Genomic DNA, 23,358 nt, shown 5'->3' with positions numbered 1-23,358 from the left:
GAAGGAGATTAAAGATGCAGCACGAGCAGACATGGTTTAATAATGTAGAGTTCATTGACAGCACTGTTGTGCTTAAGGCAACTAAGCTATTGGTAGCTTGTTTTGTGGGGGCACAAACAAACCAAGCACTTCAGCCACAAAAGTAGCTCCTTGTTGCTGGAGTGCTTGCTTTGTTAAAATGTACATGTCCTTTTCAATATCTTACATTAATATTGTGACCTGTGAGGTGGTCAAAATTGACTGGAAATGACTGGAAATTAGTGTTATTGAGGTTAATAATAATGTAGGAACAAAAAAAGAGCAAAATTATGTGATTTTAGATATTCTTCTAAAAAATACAGATCCAAAGCCAAAACCAAAACACGGGGGTGAGTGAACATCTTTAGTTTTGATCTAAAATATAAATGTTATTGCTAAAGAGACCCAACTCTCTCACCCTGGTGGTCTATTAGTGGGTGGTTTGGGTGCTGCGGTCTGTAAAACGGATACAATGTTCACATTGGAGTTCCCCTAGGACCTCCATATCTGCAGCCTTTTCCCTGCTAAAATGCTGGATGGGTACCAAATATTTATCAATATATTTATCAGGCTAGTGCATGTGCAAAGTGTTACGTGTAACACCTGAACCCACAAGGACAGCCCCACACTATGTTATTTGCATTATGACTGTGGCAAAGTGACCGGAGGTACCAGAGAGAGAGAGATGTTTTGCAACTGGCTTAATATGGAATGACTTTGTGCATTAATAACAGTACTGTAGATTGCAGTTAGACTTTACCCAAGCTATTCCCTGGACTAGAATACTATAAGATCTAATTGCATACTTGCCTACTTTGTGTTGTCTCCCTCCGAGAGGTCCCAGGAAGGGGGGTGTGGTGGGAGGGCAGAATGGGGCAAAAGAGTAGGTAAAAAGGCCTAAATGTGACAACAACATGATCGAATCCTTCTCCACCTGTCCCCACAAGCACATACAACATCCATTATTAATTATTAAACTAATTCCTTCAGGAATAATTTGAAACTTGTGTACATTGTTATAATATTATTAGAATTACACAAGAGAATAGGCTATAGAAAGTGAATACAAACATGGTTTATTTTATTTTCCTTTATGTGGGATAAATAAGCTGAATTATCAAACAATTAGACCAGAGCTGGAATACTGTTAATATACTTCAAAGCTTTAACCGCCGGTTAAGTGGTTGAACAGGTTTCCCACGCGTTAAAGACACCCTAAGGATCTTTTCCTATTTTCCTGGTGAATAAGCCTAATGTACACATATATAGATGAATATACTACTACTTTCTCTTGTGAATTGTATTCACATGTAATTACTTTATCATAATACATATTCAGTTGGACATTGCTTAATTGTATGGTGTTGGTGATATAATTGGCATAAAACTATGTCTAACATACGCTTTTACCTGCACTAGGGATAATTAAACATTTTATAAAAAGACTTTTTAAGAATTATTTTGTGTTTTGAGTGTCTTTAAAACCTGGTATGAGAGTTCCTCCTTCTATTATCCGTCTATGTAGCCTTTAATCCAGTCAATATAATTGCTAACTTTGGTGTAATACCCATAGTTACGCCCACATTCAAAGCCCCAGGACACAAGACCTGTGACCACCCACCTGCCATTTTTTAAGATGGCAAATGGACACCCAGCATCCCCACTACACGAGTCTTTCTGCAACTCAGTAGATTCAGGGAAACCCGCACAGAACATGTTCTCTGTAAAGTCATACTTATCGCTCATTCTCTTTTTTAATTGCTGCTGACATTTATTTCTTTGAACCACGGGCAAACTCACATACCGCAGTTTGTTAGATAGTTTTTTATCTTCCGTAACCCCAAATCCACTTACATAACCCATTAGGTCAGATTGGTACAAATCTTCTTCATTGTCCTCCGGTAGACATATGGGGGACACATTCTCATCCATAACCAAGGGATCTTGCAATTCAATCAGAGCAATGTCATTATCGTAGTTATGTGAAGTGTAGTTCGGGTGCACGTGAACGCCCTTCACTTGTAAATTGCCTTTTTCAATTAGTTTATTCATATCTGTATCTCCAACATAAATCTTCAGATTTGTGACATCATCTTTATTTTCAACTGTAGATTTCTTTAATCCAAACATATGTCCGGCAGTCATCACCCAGCGCTCTCCAATCAACAACCCGCCACCTTGCATACCTTGCTCAAATTTGCGTACTGCAACTTGCCACGGAAAGTTACCAGGAGCAGCTTTGTCGCCATTGAGAATACGACTGCGTCTGGCCAGAGGATTGTGCTGCTTTCCGCAAACTGAGAACACAGAAATGGATTGTTGGTAACTCGGGATAAAACAGGAATCAGGGTTATGAACATTAACCTCTTTCTTAACTGTATACATTAAATAGTGACTAATCCCTGAAGCTGAAACTTCATATATCAACCAGGAAGAATAAATTGCTCAATTGCAGCCTGAATTTTAACCACAACTTTGTTAAAAATTAAAGAGTGAGAAAATATTTACACCCCATGTCGAACAACAAACAGTTGTGTGGCTACAGGAAGAAATATAAGAAAGTGTCAGTTATGCGTGTGACACCTCCGGTCCTTCCTGTGTATAGTAATTAATAAATATTGGGAAAGCATTTGGTTACCTAGCAGAATACAGCACAGACTCGTATCTACTCAGTCACAGGTATGTTATTCAGATCTGTGTTTTTACATACCAGGACATAATTAACAATCATCTAGTCCTCACGAAGTCCTAAAAAATCTCATTTGACAGATAGCACATAACGTGATGGGCGACCTAGCTTAGCTCGATGGCCTCGACCTATCAACCTTCAAAAGGGCTGCACAGAGGAATGAGGGAGCACACGTGATGCAGAAGTTGTCTGCCCCCCATCTGCCTTTTTCTCTGCTTTTTAACAGAGTAGAAAGTAAGATTGGGAGCAGCCATTTGGGGATATCCGCAGTTGAAGGCTCGGTGGGCCACCTGTTGCTCACCACTGGCTTAGAATCATTGTCTTGTTACACTATCCAGGTCTTGTCACTGCAAAACAACTTTGGATGGCACAAAATCCAGTTTTGGGTTGTTTGCAATCTCTCAGAGCTTCATATGGTCTGAGCATTGAATGAATTTATTGAGGTGCCCATCCCTGGGAAGATTGACTACTGTCTTCAATGTTGACCCATTTGTTAATGAAGTCTTTCATTGTTTGGAAATGACTTTACAACCCTTTCCACATTTATGATCAGCAAAAACTGTTTCCCTGATTTCATTGCACGTGTATTTTCTTTTTGGCATGGTGTAAATATAAATCGGAATGCTCCAAACTGAACTTTTAATGGTGCTAGCACTCACAGATGATCAAATAATGAAGTGCACTTGATTGGCAGAAACTGGCCTCCATTCGAGCTGGGCGCATTCTGAGAGAGCTCCGACACTATATTGGCGAAACCAATCTCAATTAGTGGACTTTCTCTCTCCTACCTATTAACATCGAATGAGGAGAGACCAAAGAGTGAGAAGCTGCTCCGACATTGTGCGGACCACCCATCTTGTTGTGGGAGAATTGACGGGCCTGACTTCTCGCCACTCACTCGTGGCATCTGTGGCCTCTGTGCACTTTAGACGGAACCCCTGGCAGCCGACCACCATATCCCCTCCATTATCCCTGCCCACCTCTGGAGGTGACTCTCACCAGACGACAGTCAGAGTGGAGTAGTAACATGGCTTTAATGTACCCCAAGCGCACTACTGTACCAGCGCTTGACACTGGATCGTTCCTGTCTGAGCCTCGTCAGCTGGGGAATATGAACATGCCTGGAAAGACTCCTACAAACTGCTGTACCTGGTATCCGGAGAAGTTCTATATGATGTGCTGCAAGATTGCGGCAGAACTTCATATTACAAATTGAATTCCTCTAAAACAGATGCCCTTCCTATTAACATATCTAACTCCCTCTTGTCATGTCTACAGGCGACTTTCCATACTCTTGGAAGGTTTCTTCTCTACCATATCTCGGGATCCTGATTACCCCTAACCTTGATCGAAACCAGTTATACCCCATTACTGTTACACATGTCCAATCTAGCAAAGTCATGGCAGTGTGATGAGGTTGGCAGGATTGCAGCCTTTAAAATGTCTGTGCTACCCAAAATGATGTATCTTTTTCGAACACTACCTTTTTCCCTTTTCAAATATTACATAGATAAGCTTAACCACATACTCACCTCTTACGTCTGGAAGAGTAAACCCCCAAGGCCATCGCACTCTGTCATGACTCGCCCGAAGCAGGCAGGTGGCTTAGCCCTCCCTGACTTAGTTAAATACCAGGAAGCGACTATATTAGCTAAGCTCCGAGACTGGTCTCTACCGACCCTTCATAAAGCATGGGTTGACCTAGAGAGGAACCTCAACCAGGCCTTTCCACTGGCCGATCACCTTTAAGTTCCTAAACCTTGTCGTCCTCACAATCTATACTCCCTAGGCTTATGAAAGCTGCTTTGTTAGTATGGGATAGGACTTTGAGGAAACTGGAGTCTGTACCCCTTCCCACGTTCAATATTTCTCTCCCAACCCTAGCCAAACTTATCCCAGACCTGAACCTCTCCTCACGGTATGCTAAGGGTATTACCACTGTTAAAACTCTCCAACATGACCTGGGTATCCTCTCCTTCTCGCAATTGTGGGAACAATTCCAGATACTACACCAAGACTGTTATAAATACTTACAGGTCCGATACTGGCTGACTTCCCTACACACACAATACCTCTCCCCACAACAAACTTCAGCACTACTTTAAGCTAGATTGACAACACGGGCCAACAGGTCTGCCATCTCTTTCTTGTATACGTACCTCAACTCTGGGGGTGAAACGGGTGAAGCTCTATTCTCAACTTGCTTGAGAGAGATACCTTGACCAGGTATTCAATGAAGTACAATGGGATACCATCTTCCAAAACTCCCACCAGATGTTGAAAGTCTTAAACCATAAAGAGATGTTATATAAACTACTACACAGACTCGACCTGACTCCGGATACACTTCACAAGATGTGGCTGACACAGTCTAAGGCCTGCTGGCGTGACTGTGCGGCTATGGGTGATATCTTCCACATTTTCTGGGGCTACTCAGTAGTTTGCACCTTATGGTCTGCAGTTTATGCTTTGATATCACAGATTACCCAAACTACAGTTCCCCATACCCCAGATGTGGCTCTTTTATATCTTTTTCCGCCCCAGTTATCCTCGGGAGATCGCTATGTTGTAGGCCATGTCCTTATCGCAACTCGGGCTATGATAGTCCAAGCATGGAGAACACCGACACTCCCCTAAAGTGATAGCAAAAGTTGTGACAAGGAAACGTGGGGTGTACTTTATGCTGCCACTACATCCTCCCCTCACATAATGTGGTTTGCTTGGAATGAATACGTATCCAAAAACCCTCTCTCTTGTGATCCCCTTGAACTTGCTGCAGACCTCCTCTCGGTAATCTCTCTGGAAGAAGTCTTTTGAACTAACATTGACGATCTTCAACGTATATATATTTGTGCGCACTGTACTCTTTATGTTACTATTGTACTGCCCTTCCCCTCCCTCCTGTCCCTACATCTCATTGTTTGCTTTTTATTAACCTGTAAACAAAAAACTTAATAAAAACTATTGTTGAAAAAAAAATTAGGACTTGGTGAGGACTAGATGATTATTAGTTGTGCCCTGTAAAATCATATATTTGAAAGAGGGTGTGCTTTCTTTTTTCACATGATATATCCCGCATATATACCATCATAAATTTTACTGTGTCATTATTCATATTATATAAACCCTATATACGGCCTGTTTAGACTTAACACCGTAAGGGGTTGTGAAAAAATAAATTATCATTCAGCACTTCCTGTGCCGAGAGGAACAGGTGGATGGTTTGGGGCAGTGAGATTGATATAAAAGGTTTTTCTATTTGTGTGTGTGTGTGTGGTCCTTTAATTAACTAAGGAAACCAGATTAAAATAGTTGTCTATAAAGTATTATTATTATTATTATTATTATTATTATTATTATGCAGCTGTTTTTACTATTTTCCTATACCTTATAACATACCAACAACATACCTGGCACACATTTTGGTATTTGCTGTCCCCCGTTCTCATCCTTCCACACTCGACCCTCTGAACAAGTGAACTTAGCTGAAAAACATATGGATACTCGGTAACTATTACTGTACAGGCAACACTAATATGTCAGTGTATGTATATATGTCTCTGGCTGTCTAAAATGTTGTATTGTTTGAATTCATTATCTTTGCTTACAGTAATCACCATCATCAACATTTATTTATATAGCACCAGCAGATTCCGTAGCGCTTTACAATTGGGAACAAACAGTAATAATACAATACTGGGTAATACATACAGACAGAGAGGTAAGAGGGCCCTGCTCGCAAGCTTACAATCTATGGGACACAAGGGTAAGTGCTACATCATATTGAATATTTGTCCAGCTAGAATGCAAATGTTACAAAGCATTTAGTGACTGTATGCTCAGTCACATAACTATGTTGGTCAGAGGGTTGTTGTCTTGTGTTAGCTGTGTAGAGAGTGGTAATAGGGTAACCTAGGGAGATTAAGAGGGTGGTAGAGGAATATTATAAGCTTGTCTGAAGAGGTGGGTTTTCAGAGAACGCTTGACGGTTTGAAGACTAGAGGAAAGTCTTACTGTGCGATGGATGGAATTCCACAAAGTGGGTGCAGCCCGAAAAAAGTCCTGTAACCGAGAATGAGAGTGGAAGAGCGACGCAGATCTTGTGCAGAACGGATATGTCGAGTTGGGAGATATTTTGAGACAAGTGAGGAGATGTATGGGCAGCACGGTGGCGTTGTGGTTAGCACTTCTGCCTTACAGCACTGGGGTCATAAGTTCAATTCCCGACCATGGCTTTATCTGTGAGGAGTTTGTATGTTCTGCCCATGTTTGCGTGGGTTTCCTCCGGGTGCTCCGGTTTCCTCCCACACTCCAAAAACATACTGGTAGGTTAATAGGCTGGTAACAAATTGACCCTAGTGTGTGTGTGTCTGTGTGTGTGTGTTAGGGAATTTAGACTGTAAGCCCCAATGGGGCAGGGACTAATGTGAGTGAGTTCTCTGTAAAGCGCTGCGGAATTAGTTGCGATATATTAATAAATGGTGATGATGTCGGTGCAATTTTGCTGATGGCCTTGTATTTTAGTAAAAGAATTTTATATTGGATTTGTTGAAAAACAGGCAACCAATGTAGAGACTGACAGAGCGACTGAGCAGACGAAAAGATTTGCAAGGAAAATCAATCTAGCCGCTGCATGCAAAATAGATTGTAGGGGCTCGAGTCTGATTTTGGGAAGACCAGAAAGGAGGGAATTACAATAGTCTATCTGGAGATGATGAGTGCATGAATTAAAGTTTTTGCAGTATCTAGTGTGAGATATATACGTATTCTGGAAATGTTTTTTAGATGTATGCAGTAATCAGACTTTTTAAACAATAGATATTGTTATTGTGTTTCCAATGACCCCAGGTATAGGGTCATATTTGCCAGCGGCATCTACAATGGGGCTTGCTGGTATAAAGTTTCAGTACGCAGAGAAAACTGGTTCTTTTACAATCTTAACCAGACTGGCTGCACATTTGCCTATTTATTATTTTTGTTTGTCACCAAAATATTCATTTTTTATAGGGAGGAATTATATCATATTTGAGAACGCACAATGGTGGCAAATTAATACCATATTTCATGGGGAAAAAACAATATAGATTTGATCTACCTCCATTTTAAGATCAGTTTACCTCCACTTTCTGCTTATTGCAATTTTCCGATATGTATTGTGAGAAAGACACTTATTTGCTCCACCTCTCCTACTGAGGGATAGGTAAAAACAGTCTGCAGGAACAATTCCCTCTGGGTATCTCTTGCAGCACACAAATACGTAGGTGCAAAATTTGTTGTTTTTGTGATTGGTTTGTAATGCTTTGGTGGAGGACAAAACACTGTCTCTACTTGTGGGCGGGGCGACCGACGCCAGCTAGTTGGCTGGTGACTAGGCAACCAAACTGTGTCCAGCTAGAATGAGGGTCTCCTGGTGTCATCCTGATATAAGTCTGCTGTGCTATTTTGTGACATGAACAATAAATAGCACAGTTTTCTTAGCAAGAAGTTGTTTGCGTCTTTCATCTGCCAGGTGTCAGTATGACAATATACATACTCAATAAATTAAACTTTCAGTATATATAAGAAGCATATATATCTCCTGCTACCTATCACGCTGGCTTACAAAAGGAACCCAGCACAAGTTCTTGTACAATGCTGGAAATAGCTATGGAGCAGTTTATATTGATGTATTAATAAAAATGTCTGGTCCTGGTAGAAGGGGAAGGTGGAGTGATGGTTGACAGGCCCCTATATGACCCCCCACCCTTCCCTTCCTCCACACTTGCCTATGCATATAATAAGAGAAACAACAGTATACATACCACTTCCTGTCTGAGTCACCATTTCATAAAATGACTCATTACATTTGTAGACAATAGAGGACAGGTACATCACGTTGTTTGGCTCGGTCAAGAAGATGTACTGACCATTACGGAGACTGAGTGGACTCCCACAGCTCAAAGCTACATAGAGTAGAGGAAACATATGTGTTCAGTAATGACGAGATAACAGGTTGTCTCTATGTTATTTACTGATATGTCACTTCGTGACTGCATCCTTGGATATAATAATTAGACAAGTTTACCCTTCCACCAGTTTTTATTCAGTGTTGTCCAAACTTTGGCACTCTCCACATTGTCTAATAACCTCTATAGTGGCACCATCCATCTCATTACGGTGTGCATTTATAAATTATTACATAAATCACAGGTGATGCCCATGTTAGGGTCTGATTTAGTTACATGTGCGTCTTGGTTACAGAATTGTCGCTCTGTACAGGTGCAGAGCTATTTTCCATATTTGGAGTTGCAAATATCTTGCGCTTGTTGAAGTGGACCAAAGAGTTCAATTGTAGTACAATTAGGGAATGCAGATGAAAGTATTTCGTACTACCCTTTTAGATGTCATCTAAATTTTAACAGAGATTTAAGCAAAGTATTGACAATGTACATTGTACTATGATTATCTTCAGTGGTCACGTCATTTTGACTTGTGTGGCAGGATCTTTAATCTCTCGGCTAGTGTGGCAGCTGCCAATAATAGAAGAGGGGCGTCTGCCCCCCAGGCCTGACCTATAATGGGTTATCTTGGGCTGGGTCACTGGGCCACCTGTATTTGTTTTCTTTTAAAATGTTTCTAATAGGCTAGTTAGTTGAGTCTTGTCCCCCGGGCTATAATTTTCCAGCCCTCCCCTGGGCAGCTGCCGTAATGCACTTGGTGTTCTCCAAAATACTGCTTGCTCTTGTATTATGATCATGTCCAGTGGTCAGGTCATGTTGGGGGTGTAGTGTCCTATGTCTGTATACAGTGTAATAGAATTGTATTATGATCATGTCCAGTAGTCAGGTCATGTTGGGGGTGTAGTGTCCTATGTCTGTATAGAGTGTAATAGAATTGTATTATGATCAAGTCCAGTGGTCAGGTCATGTTGGAGGTGTAGTGTCCTATGTCTGTATTGAGTGTAATAGAATTGTATTATGATCATGACCAGTGGTCAGGTCATGTTGGGGGTGTAGTGTCCTATGTCTGTATTGAGTGTAATAGAATTGTATTATGATCATGACCAGTGATCAGGTCATGTTGGGGGTGTAGTGTCCTATGTCTGTATTGAGTGTAATAGAATTGTATTATGATCATGACCAGTGGTCAGGTCATGTTGGGGGTGTAGTGTCCTATGTCTGTATACAGTGTAATAGAATTGTATTATGATCATGTCCAGTAGTCAGGTCATGTTGGGGGTGTAGTGTCCTATGTCTGTATACAGTGTAATAGAATTGTATTATGATCAAGTCCAGTGGTCAGGTCATGTTGGGGGTGTAGTGTCCTATGTCTGTATAGAGTATAATAGAATTGTATTATGATCAAGTCCAGTGGTCAGGTCATGTTGGGGGTGTAGTGTCCTATGTCTGTATTGAGTGTAATAGAATTGTATTATGATCATGACCAGTGGTCAGGTCATGTTGGGGGTGTAGTGTCCTATGTCTGTATTGAGTGTAATAGAATTGTATTATGATCATGACCAGTGATCAGGTCATGTTGGGGGTGTAGTGTCCTATGTCTGTATTGAGTGTAATAGAATTGTATTATGATCATGACCAGTGGTCAGGTCATGTTGGGGGTGTAGTGTCCTATGTCTGTATACAGTGTAATAGAATTGTATTATGATCATGTCCAGTAGTCAGGTCATGTTGGGGGTGTAGTGTCCTATGTCTGTATACAGTGTAATAGAATTGTATTATGATCAAGTCCAGTGGTCAGGTCATGTTGGAGGTGTAGTGTCCTATGTCTGCATAGAGTGTAATAGAATTGTATTATGATCATGTCCAGTGGTCAGGTCATGTTGGAGGTGTAGTGTCCTATGTCTGCATAGAGTGTAATAGAATTGTATTATGATCATGTCCAGTGGTCAGGTCATGTTGGGGGTGTAGTGTCCTATGTCTGTATTGAGTGTAATAGAATTGTATTATGATCATGTCCAGTGGTCAGGTCATGTTGGGGGTGTAGTGTCCTATGTCTGTATTGAGTGTAATAGAATTGTATTATGATCATGACCAGTGGTCAGGTCATGTTGGGGGTGTAGTGTCCTATGTCTGTATACAGTGTAATAGAATTGTATTATGATCATGTCCAGTAGTCAGGTCATGTTGGGGGTGTAGTGTCCTATGTCTGTATACAGTGTAATAGAATTGTATTATGATCAAGTCCAGTGGTCAGGTCATGTTGGAGGTGTAGTGTCCTATGTCTGCATAGAGTGTAATAGAATTGTATTATGATCATGTCCAGTGGTCAGGTCATGTTGGAGGTGTAGTGTCCTATGTCTGCATAGAGTGTAATAGAATTGTATTATGATCATGTCCAGTGGTCAGGTCATGTTGGGGGTGTAGTGTCCTATGTCTGTATTGAGTGTAATAGAATTGTATTATGATCATGACCAGTGGTCAGGTCATGTTGGGGGTGTAGTGTCCTATGTCTGTATTGAGTGTAATAGAATTGTATTATGATCATGACCAGTGATCAGGTCATGTTGGGGGTGTAGTGTCCTATGTCTGTATTGAGTGTAATAGAATTGTATTATGATCATGACCAGTGGTCAGGTCATGTTGGGGGTGTAGTGTCCTATGTCTGTATAGAGCAGAGTTTCCCAAACCCAGTCTTCAGGAACCCCTAACAGTGCATCATTTTCAAATCAGAAGTGAAATAATTAGTTCCAGTTGTGGATCTTTCAAAATGTGTCAGTTAGTAATGAATACACCTGTGCTCCAGCAAAGAGATAGGTAAACAAGCACTGTTAGGGGTCCCTGAGGACTGGGTTTGGGAAACACTGCTATATAGGGTAATATAATTGTATTATGATGATGTCCAGTGGTCAGGTTACTTTGGGGGATGTAGTGCCCTATGTCTGTATAGAGTGTATTAAAATTGTACAATACAAAATTATATGTTAAAATGCATACTTTTAAAAGTTTGTATCTACCTTCGAACTGAGTCTTGTTTTATTGGTATAGTCCCTCCACATATACATACATACTTGCTAGTTGCCTACAGGGCAGACAAATACTTACGCCCACAGGTTTGCTGGTCCTGCTGGATGTCATACTCTGGAGGGCAGGAGCAAGAATAGCCTCCATTGTAGTTGTGGCAGAAATGTGAGCAAGGATAATGTGAATCCTCTTCACACTCATCTACATCTGAGTGAGAGAGAACAAGAGACAGACTGTGAGGAACATTAAGACAGTATGAACATACGGTGGGTGTGTGTAAGAGTCTATTAGGTCTCATTCTGCCACAAGCTTTTTAAAGGAATTTTCCAATATTCTCTTGATGGATTTCAGGCAGAAGACAGTAGCCAGGAAAGCACTGTGAAATTCCTGCCTGCATAAGTAACACCGATCACTTTGCTGAAAGCTGTGTGACGTTCACAGGCAGCAAAGTTACATGCAGCTCATACAGGAATGGGAGAAAATCATACATATACTGTTTATAACATTTGTATCCATGCCACTTATGACAGAGCTGGAACTGTCAATCATCAAAAGCAGAAAGGAGCCAGGACTCCAACTTCCCATATGGAATTGGGGCAAACAGACAGCTGCAACTAGCAATCCAACTTTAACCATGCAAATAATGTAGTATTTTTCGCAGAATATGGAAATAATAACGACTTACAATTATATACAATGGATTTCAGGACTCAATTAGAGGTAAGAGCAAAGCACAAATGGTACACATTCACTTCTGGACAAAATATGTTGCAATGCAAGGGGTGCAAAGGGATTTACTTTCTGCATGCATGAAAAATATTGTCTGCACTTGCATGTAGCACACAAATATTGGACAGCTTTGGGTTTACTGCTATATACAGTTCATCTAGGACATGCACCCTCTCAACTCTACATCTGTCTGCACTTTTTAAATTTGCCCCCCACCCCTGGAATGCAGCATGGTTTTGCCAAGGGGCAAATTTGCTCCCTTTTTTTTTTTGCTTTACTCCTATCTCTACACAAGGCCCATTGTCTTTAAAATCACCGCTAATTGTTTATGAGGGTGCGAGAGAGCCCTGTTAGCTCTGACTTGGATCTTCAAACCTCCTTTTCTAAGCATCTGAAAAAGCAGTATCCCTTCTAAAGCTGGGTACCAACTTTTTATGCAGAGCGATTTTACATGCGATCGATGATCCAATCGCTCGGCCCATGGACTGCATACACACTAGCCTTGTTTAGGACGATAAAGGGAAGAGCGGACGTCCCTTTAGAGACTTTTTACAGCCATGTTGTCGTGAGCAATGACTGTAATTTCGTACTCACTGTTGTGGATCGGTCGGAAGTTTATACACACTGCACAGCGGAAACGAGATTGGACCGAAAATATTAAACGGTACGACCAACCAAATGAGGCGATAATCGTCCATTTGGGCAGACTTTCGACCATCGTGTCACTGCACACACTGACCCGACTTTTGAACGAGCGGTCGTATGTCGGCTGATTTAGCCGTTTATTGGATGAAAACTGTGTAGTGTGTACCCAGCTTAAGATGAGTTGAGACTGGAGTCAGAGCACAGTTGTAGCTTGAACAGATTTTATTTAACATTGTTGTGAAACATTTATTTTTATGTTGATGTTTTATATTTAATTTACTTATTTTTTTTGTTCATAATGTTCACATCATTGTATACATTTTAAAATAATACTTTGCTGCTAAACTAGGGTCTCTAAGTGCATCATGCACAGTACTGTCTAGATGGACTTTCCTATGAAACAATACTTATAATGACATGTTAACTGCCTTTTGTTTTGTATGTTAGATACTTCTCTCCATTACATTATAACTTTTTCACCCAGAATATTAAATGAGGACTCTATTTACAGCCTAAGAGGGCTTGTACAGTGCAAAAGTCAATATTAAAATATTTTCAGGGACAAATCTTAAAACCCTGGGACTGGCCATGACAGCTATGGAAGTGACAGGAATACAATTTAAGCACAAATGAATACTACTAAGCACAATAGGAGATATATAAAGTAAACATTGCTTTGTAACATAATATCAGTAATGAAGATGGGGTTCTTGGTGCACATTTTGATTAAATTGTGGATGCCCATCTATCACAACAAGATAACATCATTCAGATATACACATGTGAAGAGGAGGCTGCAACGACACACCAGTGAGCCTGACAGCAGTAGTGGGAAATTTAATGGAAATATTGCTTAAAAAAAAGAACTGTAGAATATCTAAAATCTAAGAATTTACAAGATCCCAAACAGCAGTGATTTACTGGAGGAAGGTCATCTCAAACATTGCCTATCTGACTAAGGTAACATATCAATGTGACCTATAATATTGATTGAAATATAAATGGCCGAGGCCTGAGCCATTAAGAAGAGTAAAGCATAAAAAAGAAGTAACTTTGCACTTGGGCAAAACATGTTGCATTCGAGGGGGAGGTAAATTTAAAATGTGATGGCAGATTTATAGTTGGGGTAGGGCATGTCCTTAATCAGCATTAAATTTCAGTGTAAAAATAAAGCTATCAAGTATTTGTGTGCCACATGTAAAAACAGCCAGTATTTCACTTATGTGCAAAATAATAAACTAATTTGCACCCTTTACATTGTAACATGCGGCCACTCTGCACATGGGGAGCAGTCTCTTCCTATGCACATGCACACCCACTGACCCCACCACTGTTCCTCCTCCACGGGGTGTGCTGTTCCTGGGCAGCTTTCCTCCTTCCCTCATTCTGATGTATGTATGGCCCCCAAATGTTGTGTGTCTGTCTTTGTCTATCTATGACATTCAGACTTTGTCTCTGCTTCTGTGTTTTCCTCTCTGTCTCAAATTTTGTATGAGTACCTCTTTCCCCACATCGTGCCTCTGCTCACCATTTGTGTGTGTGTGTCTGTCTTTTTCTTTTCTACTCTTTGTATTTGCACCTTGTCAAGACCCAGACACTCCGATGCACTTGTCAGGGGCCGTCGTACACCTATTTATAGAATCTGCCTCTGGATTATTGGTCTCTGCCTCCCCTGTCCTCCTGTTATGTCCCTTATATTTTGAGACCTCTGACAGTCAGAGGTTGACAGAATATAAGTCTCTTACGTGTCAAGTTGGCTCCCTGGTTTCTCCAGTGTTTCCTCTAAATCTCTCTGCAGTGTTCTCTCTGCCCTATCAGCTGCAGTGCATTCCTGGTTATTACCATTCTGTCTGGAGGGCCGCGATCTGTGAAGGGATAGATACTAAACCAATACCTCCTTGTGGGGGTCCCTGGTGAATACTTGCCCTTCGTTAGACCCCACACTTCCATTCCAGGTAGCGTCAAATTGATCTGGCTGTTTGAATGCAGAAGTTCTTCTGTGATTCCTCACACACCTCGTTCTCCCCGTTCGTTCCTCCATTTGTGTTCTGCATTTGTGCCTCCTTTTTGTGTGTGTCTGTCCCTTTCTTTCCCCCCTACTTTGTGTGTCTGTCTCTCACTGTTTAGTGCACCAAACCACTGCATTTACTATTTGAGGCTGCGATGTAAAATGCCTGGAGATGTGTGGAGGATTGAAAACAGCTAAACCACCGGCGTTTTTATTAAAATTACCATAAAAAAGACAGCTTAGTTTTTTTTATACCTGCTTCTGATTAGCCAGATAGCTCAAACATGCTGTGTGATCTAGGTTCTCATTCAGAACATAAGAGGAAGCACCACTGATATATAAATTATGGGAGCAACCATTATTTATTGATTAAGGGGCAAAATTAATTTCTAATTAACTTATGGGTGCAAATTTTTTTCCATTATATTAAGGGGGCATTATAATTGTATTATTATATTATGGGGGCACTATGTAATGTCAAATATGTGCATCATATATAATTTTATCCCCCATTAACACTCAAATAACACCATTAAACCTCCCTTTGTACAATAACCACCCATCTTTCTCTCACTATAGCCTCATCATTTTCTCACCCCTTTTCTCTCTTTCTATCCCCTCCCTCTATTCACACCATGCCTCCTTGCTCATGTCCTATACCTATTCTTTCCCCCAGCCCTAGTCTGTGGCCTAAACCCTGCTCTCTCCCACGCACCTGTAACCTAGCCAATCTTATTCACATTTCCCCACTTCCCGCTCTCCCACTCTCTTGTGCCCTTTGGAATGTCAGATCCATCTGTAATAAACTACCCTCTGGCCATGATCTCTTTATCTCCAATTCTCTCAACCTCTTTGCCATTACCGAAAACTGACTCTCTGCCTCTGATACAGCTTCCCCTGCTGCTCTCTCCTATGGGGGTTTTTCCTTCACCTACATCGTCAGGCCTGGGAACCGTTCTGGGGGTGGTGTGGGCTTTCTCCTTTCCCCCATGTGCACCTTCCGCGGCATCCCTCCCAAGCCTGCTCTTACATTTTCTTCCTTTGAGGTCCACTCCATCCACCTTTTCACTCCTTCTCATCTCTGTGTTGCAGTCATTTACCGCGCCCCCCCCCCCCCACCCGGCCCCACTTCCCAATTCCTTGATAACTTTGCAGCCTGGCTCCCCCACTTCCTCTCATCTGACCTCCCTTCCATTATCCTGGGTGACTTCAATATCCCTATTGATACCTCATCTGACCCAGGTTCTACTAAACTTCTTGCTTTTTCCTCTTTTCTTGGCTTATCACAATGGGCCTCCCCCCCCCCACCCACCGTCTTGGCCACTCTTTTAACCTTGTCTTCTCCCACCGCTCCTTCTCTGACCATTTCTCCATTTCCCCTTTTTGACTATCATCACCTTTCCTTCTCAATCCCCTTGTCTCCCTTACCTCTCTCCTCCTCTAAACACGAAATCACTCGGCGCAATATTAACACTCTTGACTCTGCGGTCTTTTCCTCCTCCCTTGATACTCTTCTCTCCCCCTTAGCCATTCTCACCTGTCCCAACCTGGCGACCTCCCTCAACAACATCACCCTCTCTTCTGCCATTGACTCTGTCTGTCCCACCCCTGCCGTTTCCCTTCGTTGTTCCAGCCCCCAACCCTGGCACTCTAAATTCACGCGCCACCTCAAACTTTGTTAACACACTGCGGAATGCCACTGGAGGAAATCTTGTTCTCGGGCGGATTTTCTCCACTTCAAGTTCATCCTCTCCTCCTACAGCTCTGCCCTCTCCCTAGCCAAACAGTCTACTTTAAATCTCTCATTATTTCCCAGTCTTTCAACCCCCGCCACCTCTTCGCTACTTTCAATTCTCTACTCTCCATTTCCCCATCACCTCTTAAAACCTCCATTTCTGCCTCCGACTTCGCTACGTTCTTCTATCCCAAAATCGATGCCATCAGAACCATAATCTTTTCCTCTAACATCTGTCTTTCCCCCCCTGCCTCACCCCCACTGCCCTCCAATCATCTTCCTATGTGCCCCTTCCACTATTCCTTCAGTGGGGAAGTCTATTCCTTACTTCTGTCCTCTCCCCCCTCCACCTGCCCCCTTGATCTAATCCCCTCTCACCTCCTCAGATCCCTCTCTCCCATCCATTGCCTGCTCCCACCTGGCTCACCTCTTCAATTTATCCCTTTCATCTGGTATCTTCCCTTCTTCCTTCATAAATGCTCTAATCTCCTCCAATCTTAAGAAACCAAATCTCGATCCCACCTCCCTGTACTATTACCGCCCCATCTCTCTCCTCCCCCTCGCCTCTAAATTACTTGAACGGTTAGTCTACAGTCATCTCACCAACTACCTCTCTGGCTACTCCCTCTTTGATCCTCTTCAGTCTACTTTCCGCCCCCTCCACTCCACCGAAACTGCCCTAGCTAAAGTTACTAAAGACCTCCTGACTGCCAAATCCAAAGGCCACTACTCCCTCCTCATCCTCTTGGACCTCTCTGCAGCCTTTGATACTGTTGATCAGTCTCTCCAGCTGCATATTCTTCGCTCCTTTGGCCTTTCCAACACTATCCTCTCTTGGTTCGACTCCTTTCTCTCTGACCGCTCCTTCTCTGTCTCTGGCTCCTCCGCCTCCTCCACACTTCCCGTAGGTGTCCCTCAGGGCTCCGTCCTTGGCCTACTGCTCTTTTCTTTGTACACCTCTTCACTGGGTGATCTTATCAGCTCCTTCGGCCTCCAGTACCATCTCTATGCTGATGACACCCAAATCTACCTTTCTTCTCCTGTACTTTACCCTTTCATTCTCAATGGATGGCCCAACATTTCCTCAAACTTAATATGGCCAAATCCGAACTATCCCCCCCCCCCTTCAGTGACTGCTCCCCTTCCACCATCTCCATCACTAGTGGTTCTATCATCAACTCCTCTTCATCCCAAGTTCGATGTCTGGGTGTAACCCTTGACTCCTCCTTCTCCTTCACCCCTCACATTCAATTTTGCCCAATCCTGTTGCTTCCATCTCTGCAACATAGCCCAGATCAGACCCTTCCTCTCCTCTGAGGCCACCAAAACCCTCATCCACTCTCTGATCATCTCCCACCTGGATTACTGCAACCTCCTCCTTACTGGACTCCCCCACATCCGTCTCACTCCTCTTTAGTCCATACTGCTGCCCGACTTATCTACCTCTCCTGCCGGTCTCTGTCAAGCCTTTCACTGTCTCCCCCTCCGCTTCACAATCCTCATCAATCTTCTCACCCTCACTTTTAAAGCCCTCTCTAATTCCGTTGCTAAATATCTCTCCAACCTCCTCTCCTCCACCTAACCCTGCCTTACTCCATTCGCTTTTTCTCTCACTCTAACTTACCTTTCTATACCTCTCCCCTCTTTCATACTCTCTGCTCCTCTCCCTTCAGTGTTCTCAGCCCTCACCCCCTCTTGCCAATCTGTGTCTCCTGTCAGTCTCCCCCTCTCCTTTAGATTGTAAGCTCCCTTGAGCAGGGCCATCTTTCCTCGTGTCATCCTCCTCTTGTTTACCTTTGCCCTTAGCCCTCCGCCTCTTCTCTCCATTTCGTCACTTGACTCCTGCCCCCATGTTTCCTCTTCTATAGTCTCTCCTCTTCTCCATCTCTGCCCTGATCCTGTAAGTGTTGCCCACTCTACTGGGCACAGGGCACAGGTGCATCTCTTTATTTACGCCCCACCTCTCTCCTCCCCTTCCTACCTGTACATTGAAATTCAATTTTACCTCTTTGCCCTATGTACTTCTCTCTGCTAAATTGGTACTTGTTTATACATATTGCTCATATTTATATTTATTACACTTTGCTTACTGCACTTTGTTTTTTACTACCTTATATGCCATGTATAGTATGCCATGTATTGTCACCCTGTGCTGTTGCGCCAAGCTCTATGTACGGAGCTGTGCACTCTTTGTGGCGCCTTACAAATGAAGGATAATAATAATAGTATTGCCAGTTCATATAATTAGATATTCATATTTCCCCCATAATACAGGACAATAATAGTTTCCCTTTACTACAATGAAAAATAACATTTGCCCCATAAGTTAATTAGAAATTATTTTTTCCACTTAATCAATAAATAATTATTGCCCCCATAATTTTTATGTCAATGGTGCTTCCTCTTATGTTCTGAATGGCAATATAGCTCAAACAGCATGCTGCAATCTCCATAGAACCTCCGATTCCCAGCGTTTGGAAGTCCTTTTCTTCGAACGGTATAGCTAATATACCCCTTAGTGATACAGCGTTTGTGAAAAAAATATTTTTCAATTGATGCCTCAAAGTCACCTGAGTAATATAAAACCCACATTTTGGTTTACAGCTCAAATATTAATGTCCGACTTTTTACCGCACAGTGAATCTGCTGCAACGTCTAGTAGGATACCTAGAGGGGGGGGGACATTTCCATATCACTGCAATATGACCGAGCTATACCTGGAGAAAGGTAAGATACCCGTGTCTTATAACTAATTAACAGTGAATTGCAACATGTTTGGCAGGTGCGATGCCGTCCCTAAAGATAACCTAGGTTGTACTGACAGTGGTGCCCTCACTGCAAACGTAAATGGGAAACAAAACAGCTTCCTCCTCTCCGGTCACCGCGGTCCTGGACTGCAAGAAATAGCGCTGTGTGACGACAATTAACTGTGCTTTCTCCTGCAGTCATTTCGTTAGCAGTGTGGTGGCTTGCAGTGTGAGTAGAGGTGTCAGGAGATAGCACGCTTTCCCTCTTCTACAATCTCTACTCACTCTACTACTGCTGGTGAACGTGCAGGTGAAAGATGTCATACTGCACACTTCTAGCGGTCAGATGTCTGAAGAAAAAGAAGCAGGCAGGAGGCCAGAAGGTCAAGGTGAGAGGATCGTCTTCCAGCCTAAATAGATCTTCCACAAGTAGACAGATAATATTAGCTAGTTCTTGGGTATCTGTAAGAGCATTCTACAAAACGTAAAGCACCTGTTCTCACCTTCTGGTAACTTTGATGCCTTCTAAATTTTGTTGTCCAATACATATATCTGTGTGAGAGTCAGTCTGGCCTGCACTACATACTTAAATCAGCCCCTGTATAGTCCTAGTAAAGGATCACAAGTGAGTTTATAAGGAGAGAAACTGCTTTGAAGGATAACTGTACAATGCCCACTAGTCACATCCATTGTTGGTAGTCTACAGGCCCACAGGATACATGTATAAATGCTTCATATGAATGTCACTCACCTACAGCCATATAGTATGCAGAGAATCCGGTATATCTCTCCTGGTTGGAGCTGTCTGACTTGAACAATAGTTTCAGGTGTGTGAAAGGATAGTATTTATCTTCCTTAGGGATTCCCTTGTATCCGATCAAACGGCGGCCACAGAGCGTCTGTTGCACTTTATTTCCAATTATAACCTGGAGCATAAGAGACAGCCGTCACCCAGGGATCAGAGGGAGAGAGGACACATGTATAGACGTAGACAGTCAGACTAACACATGGAACCATGAAATAGACAAATTACACGTATCAGTAAATGTGTTATTTGTGGTGAGTTTCCATGAGTGCAGTGTACAGCTGTAACAGGTACATGAGAGGTCTGCACGTCCCTATATCTGAATGTTGTCTGCAGCTATCTCTCACATAATGAGTAGGAAGTATAGCTCACCCATATACTGCTGATGTATAGGCATCGCTGTGAGATGCCTGCCGTATATACAGGTCAGAGGTCATAGATTACTACACCTACCTGTGTAGTAATCTATGACACACAGGTCTGTGAAATGAGTGTACACTCCAGATTCTGGCATTGTGCATATTGACTACACTTACCTTCACAAAGTCATTCTCGCAGTTTTCTGAAGGCTCGATGTCCAGGTGTATGAAATACATACGGATACCATACCCTTCCGGCACCTGAATATCCCAGGTTTTATTAGCATTACTGGGATAACCCTGAAGGTAATTCGGGAATGTGATCTTCCCAAACAGAGAGGTAGACCCTGCACAGGCACACCCCAGGAGGGTGAGGAACAGCCACCTGCTGGAGAAAGGCACAATATTACAACGTACAGAACTCATTAAACAGGTCATGGTTCTAATCCTTATACATGTACTTCATTGGCATTATGCAGGATGTCTAAGGTATGAAATTATTATAAGTGTAACAATTATCCCTATAAAGATCATTTAAAGGTCTGAATGCACACAAACATATATGAGAAAGATGGAAGTGTGCGCTGTATTCTAGATTGCTAGCGCCGCAGTGGGCGTGATTCATCAATGGACGTAAACAGCAATTTTGGGAGTATAATCCGCCCAATTAATCAGCACATACCCAGAACTGGACTGTACTCCAAAGGACACTTACTACAGACTATGATTTCAGAAATGGAACGGGGTGGAAAATGGCTGTATGCCCGTAGGCAATGTACAGTACGGCACACACAGCAGCGTCCCATTCAAGCTCTGAGCATCTCTCAGGTATTTGTTTTTAAGCCGTATCTCTTGCTCCAGCTACAGGGCTAGTCCAAGTGCCGTTTACTAATGATGATGGCAGAGTATACATGCTAGAACATGTGTTGGAAATCCGTAGCAACTGTAAAAATGTATTTTATGTACAGTAGTAATAACATCCTAATAAATGTATTTCATGGAGAAATTAAAATATATATTTTTTTCATTTTCAATGTTTTATCATTAATGCCTATATTATTAACAGCTGATATTAATTAAATTATTATTTTTTTCTGCACCTTCTTTTGAGAATTTATATCCCACATAGATATTAGCCATATCCAGCAGTGTCCTGTGTACTAGAGCAGAGCGGACCTACCTCCGTATTCATCACATATCTTCAGAAGTTTTGTGTGTTTCAAAACAAAGGCACATTGTGCTCAGAATACGTGTCCATTAATGAATCAGGCCCAGTGCGCATTGTGTCTGAGAGGGGTAAAGGCAGAGATCACTCACCTCAGGTCCATCATTAAGCCAGAATCTCAGAGCTCAGTGACTTTGATATAACTGATACAGGCTGAGAGAGGGGGAGAAACTTATAGAATATTTGCTGCTGACCAATGTGTCTCTCTCCCATCTGCCTTTCAGACTTTGAGTCTTGGACCTGGCCCAGCTGCAGGCAGTGATTTAGCCCTCAAGTAAAGTGGTGGGGGGTATAGAAAAGTAAATAAAAGAGGGACAGTTAGATTTGTTTATGAAGTGCTGGTAATTGTCCAGGATTTTGTAAGACTTGTATGAGTTTTGTGAGATCAGACGATTTCCTATGAATGAGAGTGCAGGGGACAGGGTGGAAAGGTCAGAACCAGTCACCTTTATCCAGCTTATCTCTAGACACACAAACATATGACCGAACAACCCAGCCGGAGGTACCCTGTTATTAGAAAGGGGGCCATAAACAACAGCACACTAAAGGCAGCATCTGGAAGATTTACCATAGAGACAATGGACCTCATTTATAGTCGGATGCAAAGTCCGTTTTAGGCGCATCCAACAAAAAAACACTATCATGCATGTGCAGAAAGCACCAAATCCGCCGGCATCTTGGGTCCAAAATGTGTATTTACCAAACTGTAGCAGGTGTTGCAATTCTAAAACTAAAATAAAGTAATAAAAGCAAACGTCAGGAAATCCCGTTTTAAAATTATTTTAAAATGATTGGCGCTGTACACGAGTCCCTGCTGAACTGATTTTGTATTCTCATTGGTGCAGCATAGTATATTGGTGTTTCTACTGTGCGTAGGTGGCATTTAATGAAGGACACATATGGTCAGAAGAGAAACCAAAGAGATGCATGATTGTAGTTCATGTATGCAAGGTGTTAAATGATTGACATAACAATGCTATGTAACTGTTACAAGCCGCGACTCTCTTACCTGCGTCCCGGCCGTCGCTATGGCGACCGGGACGTCACTTCCGCCCATGACCCGGCCGTTGCCGGGGCAATGGATGGACGCTTCAGCGCTGTGTCCCGGCAGTGAGAAGCCGGGCGCATGCGCTCAGTAAAGTTAATAGCCTGCGGGCTAATGAAATTAGGTGCAGGGGGGCTGGGAACTATCAGAGCCAGGCTCTGATTGGCTGGGCTTACTATTTAAGGCAATGAGGTCTGCTACCTCATTGCCGGTTATAGCTTCTGTTTACCGTTTCTCCTGTTTGCCTGTGACCCTTGACCCCGGCTTGTTAACTGGAATTGCCACCTGCTGCCGGCCCTTGACCTCTGTGTGGACCTCACTTTGCTTGCCTGGGTTCTCCCCAGCCGGTACACACTTCACGACCCACTGTCAGTCTGCAGCCCAGTCTGTCCC

General features: G+C 42.5%; 2 protein-coding genes across 3 annotated transcripts in view; one reads left to right on the top strand and one right to left on the bottom strand.

Annotated features, from left to right (window-relative positions):
* ATN1 (atrophin 1) overlaps positions 1 to 23,358 on the top strand; it is a 320,704-nt gene that overhangs the window by 224,634 nt on the left and 72,712 nt on the right. The gene's annotated exons all lie outside the window — the stretch shown is intronic.
* On the bottom strand, positions 1,074 to 22,116 carry LOC142160809 (complement C1r subcomponent-like). 2 transcript variants are annotated; one of them, XM_075215799.1, is made up of 7 exons: positions 22,013 to 22,116; positions 20,873 to 21,083; positions 20,283 to 20,457; positions 11,749 to 11,874; positions 8,509 to 8,649; positions 6,118 to 6,192; positions 1,074 to 2,315 (listed from the first exon to the last, which is right to left on the bottom strand). In XM_075215799.1, exons 1-7 carry the CDS (start codon positions 22,024 to 22,026, stop codon positions 1,528 to 1,530), a joined length of 1,530 nt encoding a protein of 509 aa, XP_075071900.1. In that variant the 5' UTR covers positions 22,027 to 22,116; the 3' UTR covers positions 1,074 to 1,527. The 2 variants fall into 2 exon arrangements, with proteins under 2 accessions (XP_075071900.1, XP_075071901.1); XM_075215800.1 differs by having other exon boundaries at positions 20,873 to 21,080; positions 22,013 to 22,112.

Source organism: Mixophyes fleayi, chromosome 6 (assembly GCF_038048845.1).
Source record: "Mixophyes fleayi isolate aMixFle1 chromosome 6, aMixFle1.hap1, whole genome shotgun sequence".
In the NCBI taxonomy this organism is placed as follows: Eukaryota; Metazoa; Chordata; class Amphibia; order Anura; family Limnodynastidae; genus Mixophyes; species Mixophyes fleayi.
This window is presented reverse-complemented; position numbering and strand designations above follow the sequence as displayed.

Excerpts from the sequence above, each read along its gene's own strand:
- LOC142160809 (XM_075215799.1), bottom strand. Across the intron at positions 20,458-20,872 it reads GCGAGAATGACTTTGTGAAG|GTTATAATTGGAAATAAAGT; the intron begins GTAAGTGTAGTC and ends CTTATGCTCCAG. Across the intron at positions 6,193-8,508 it reads GGTGACTCAGACAGGAAGTG|CTAAGTTCACTTGTTCAGAG; the intron begins GTATGTATACTG and ends TATGTTTTTCAG.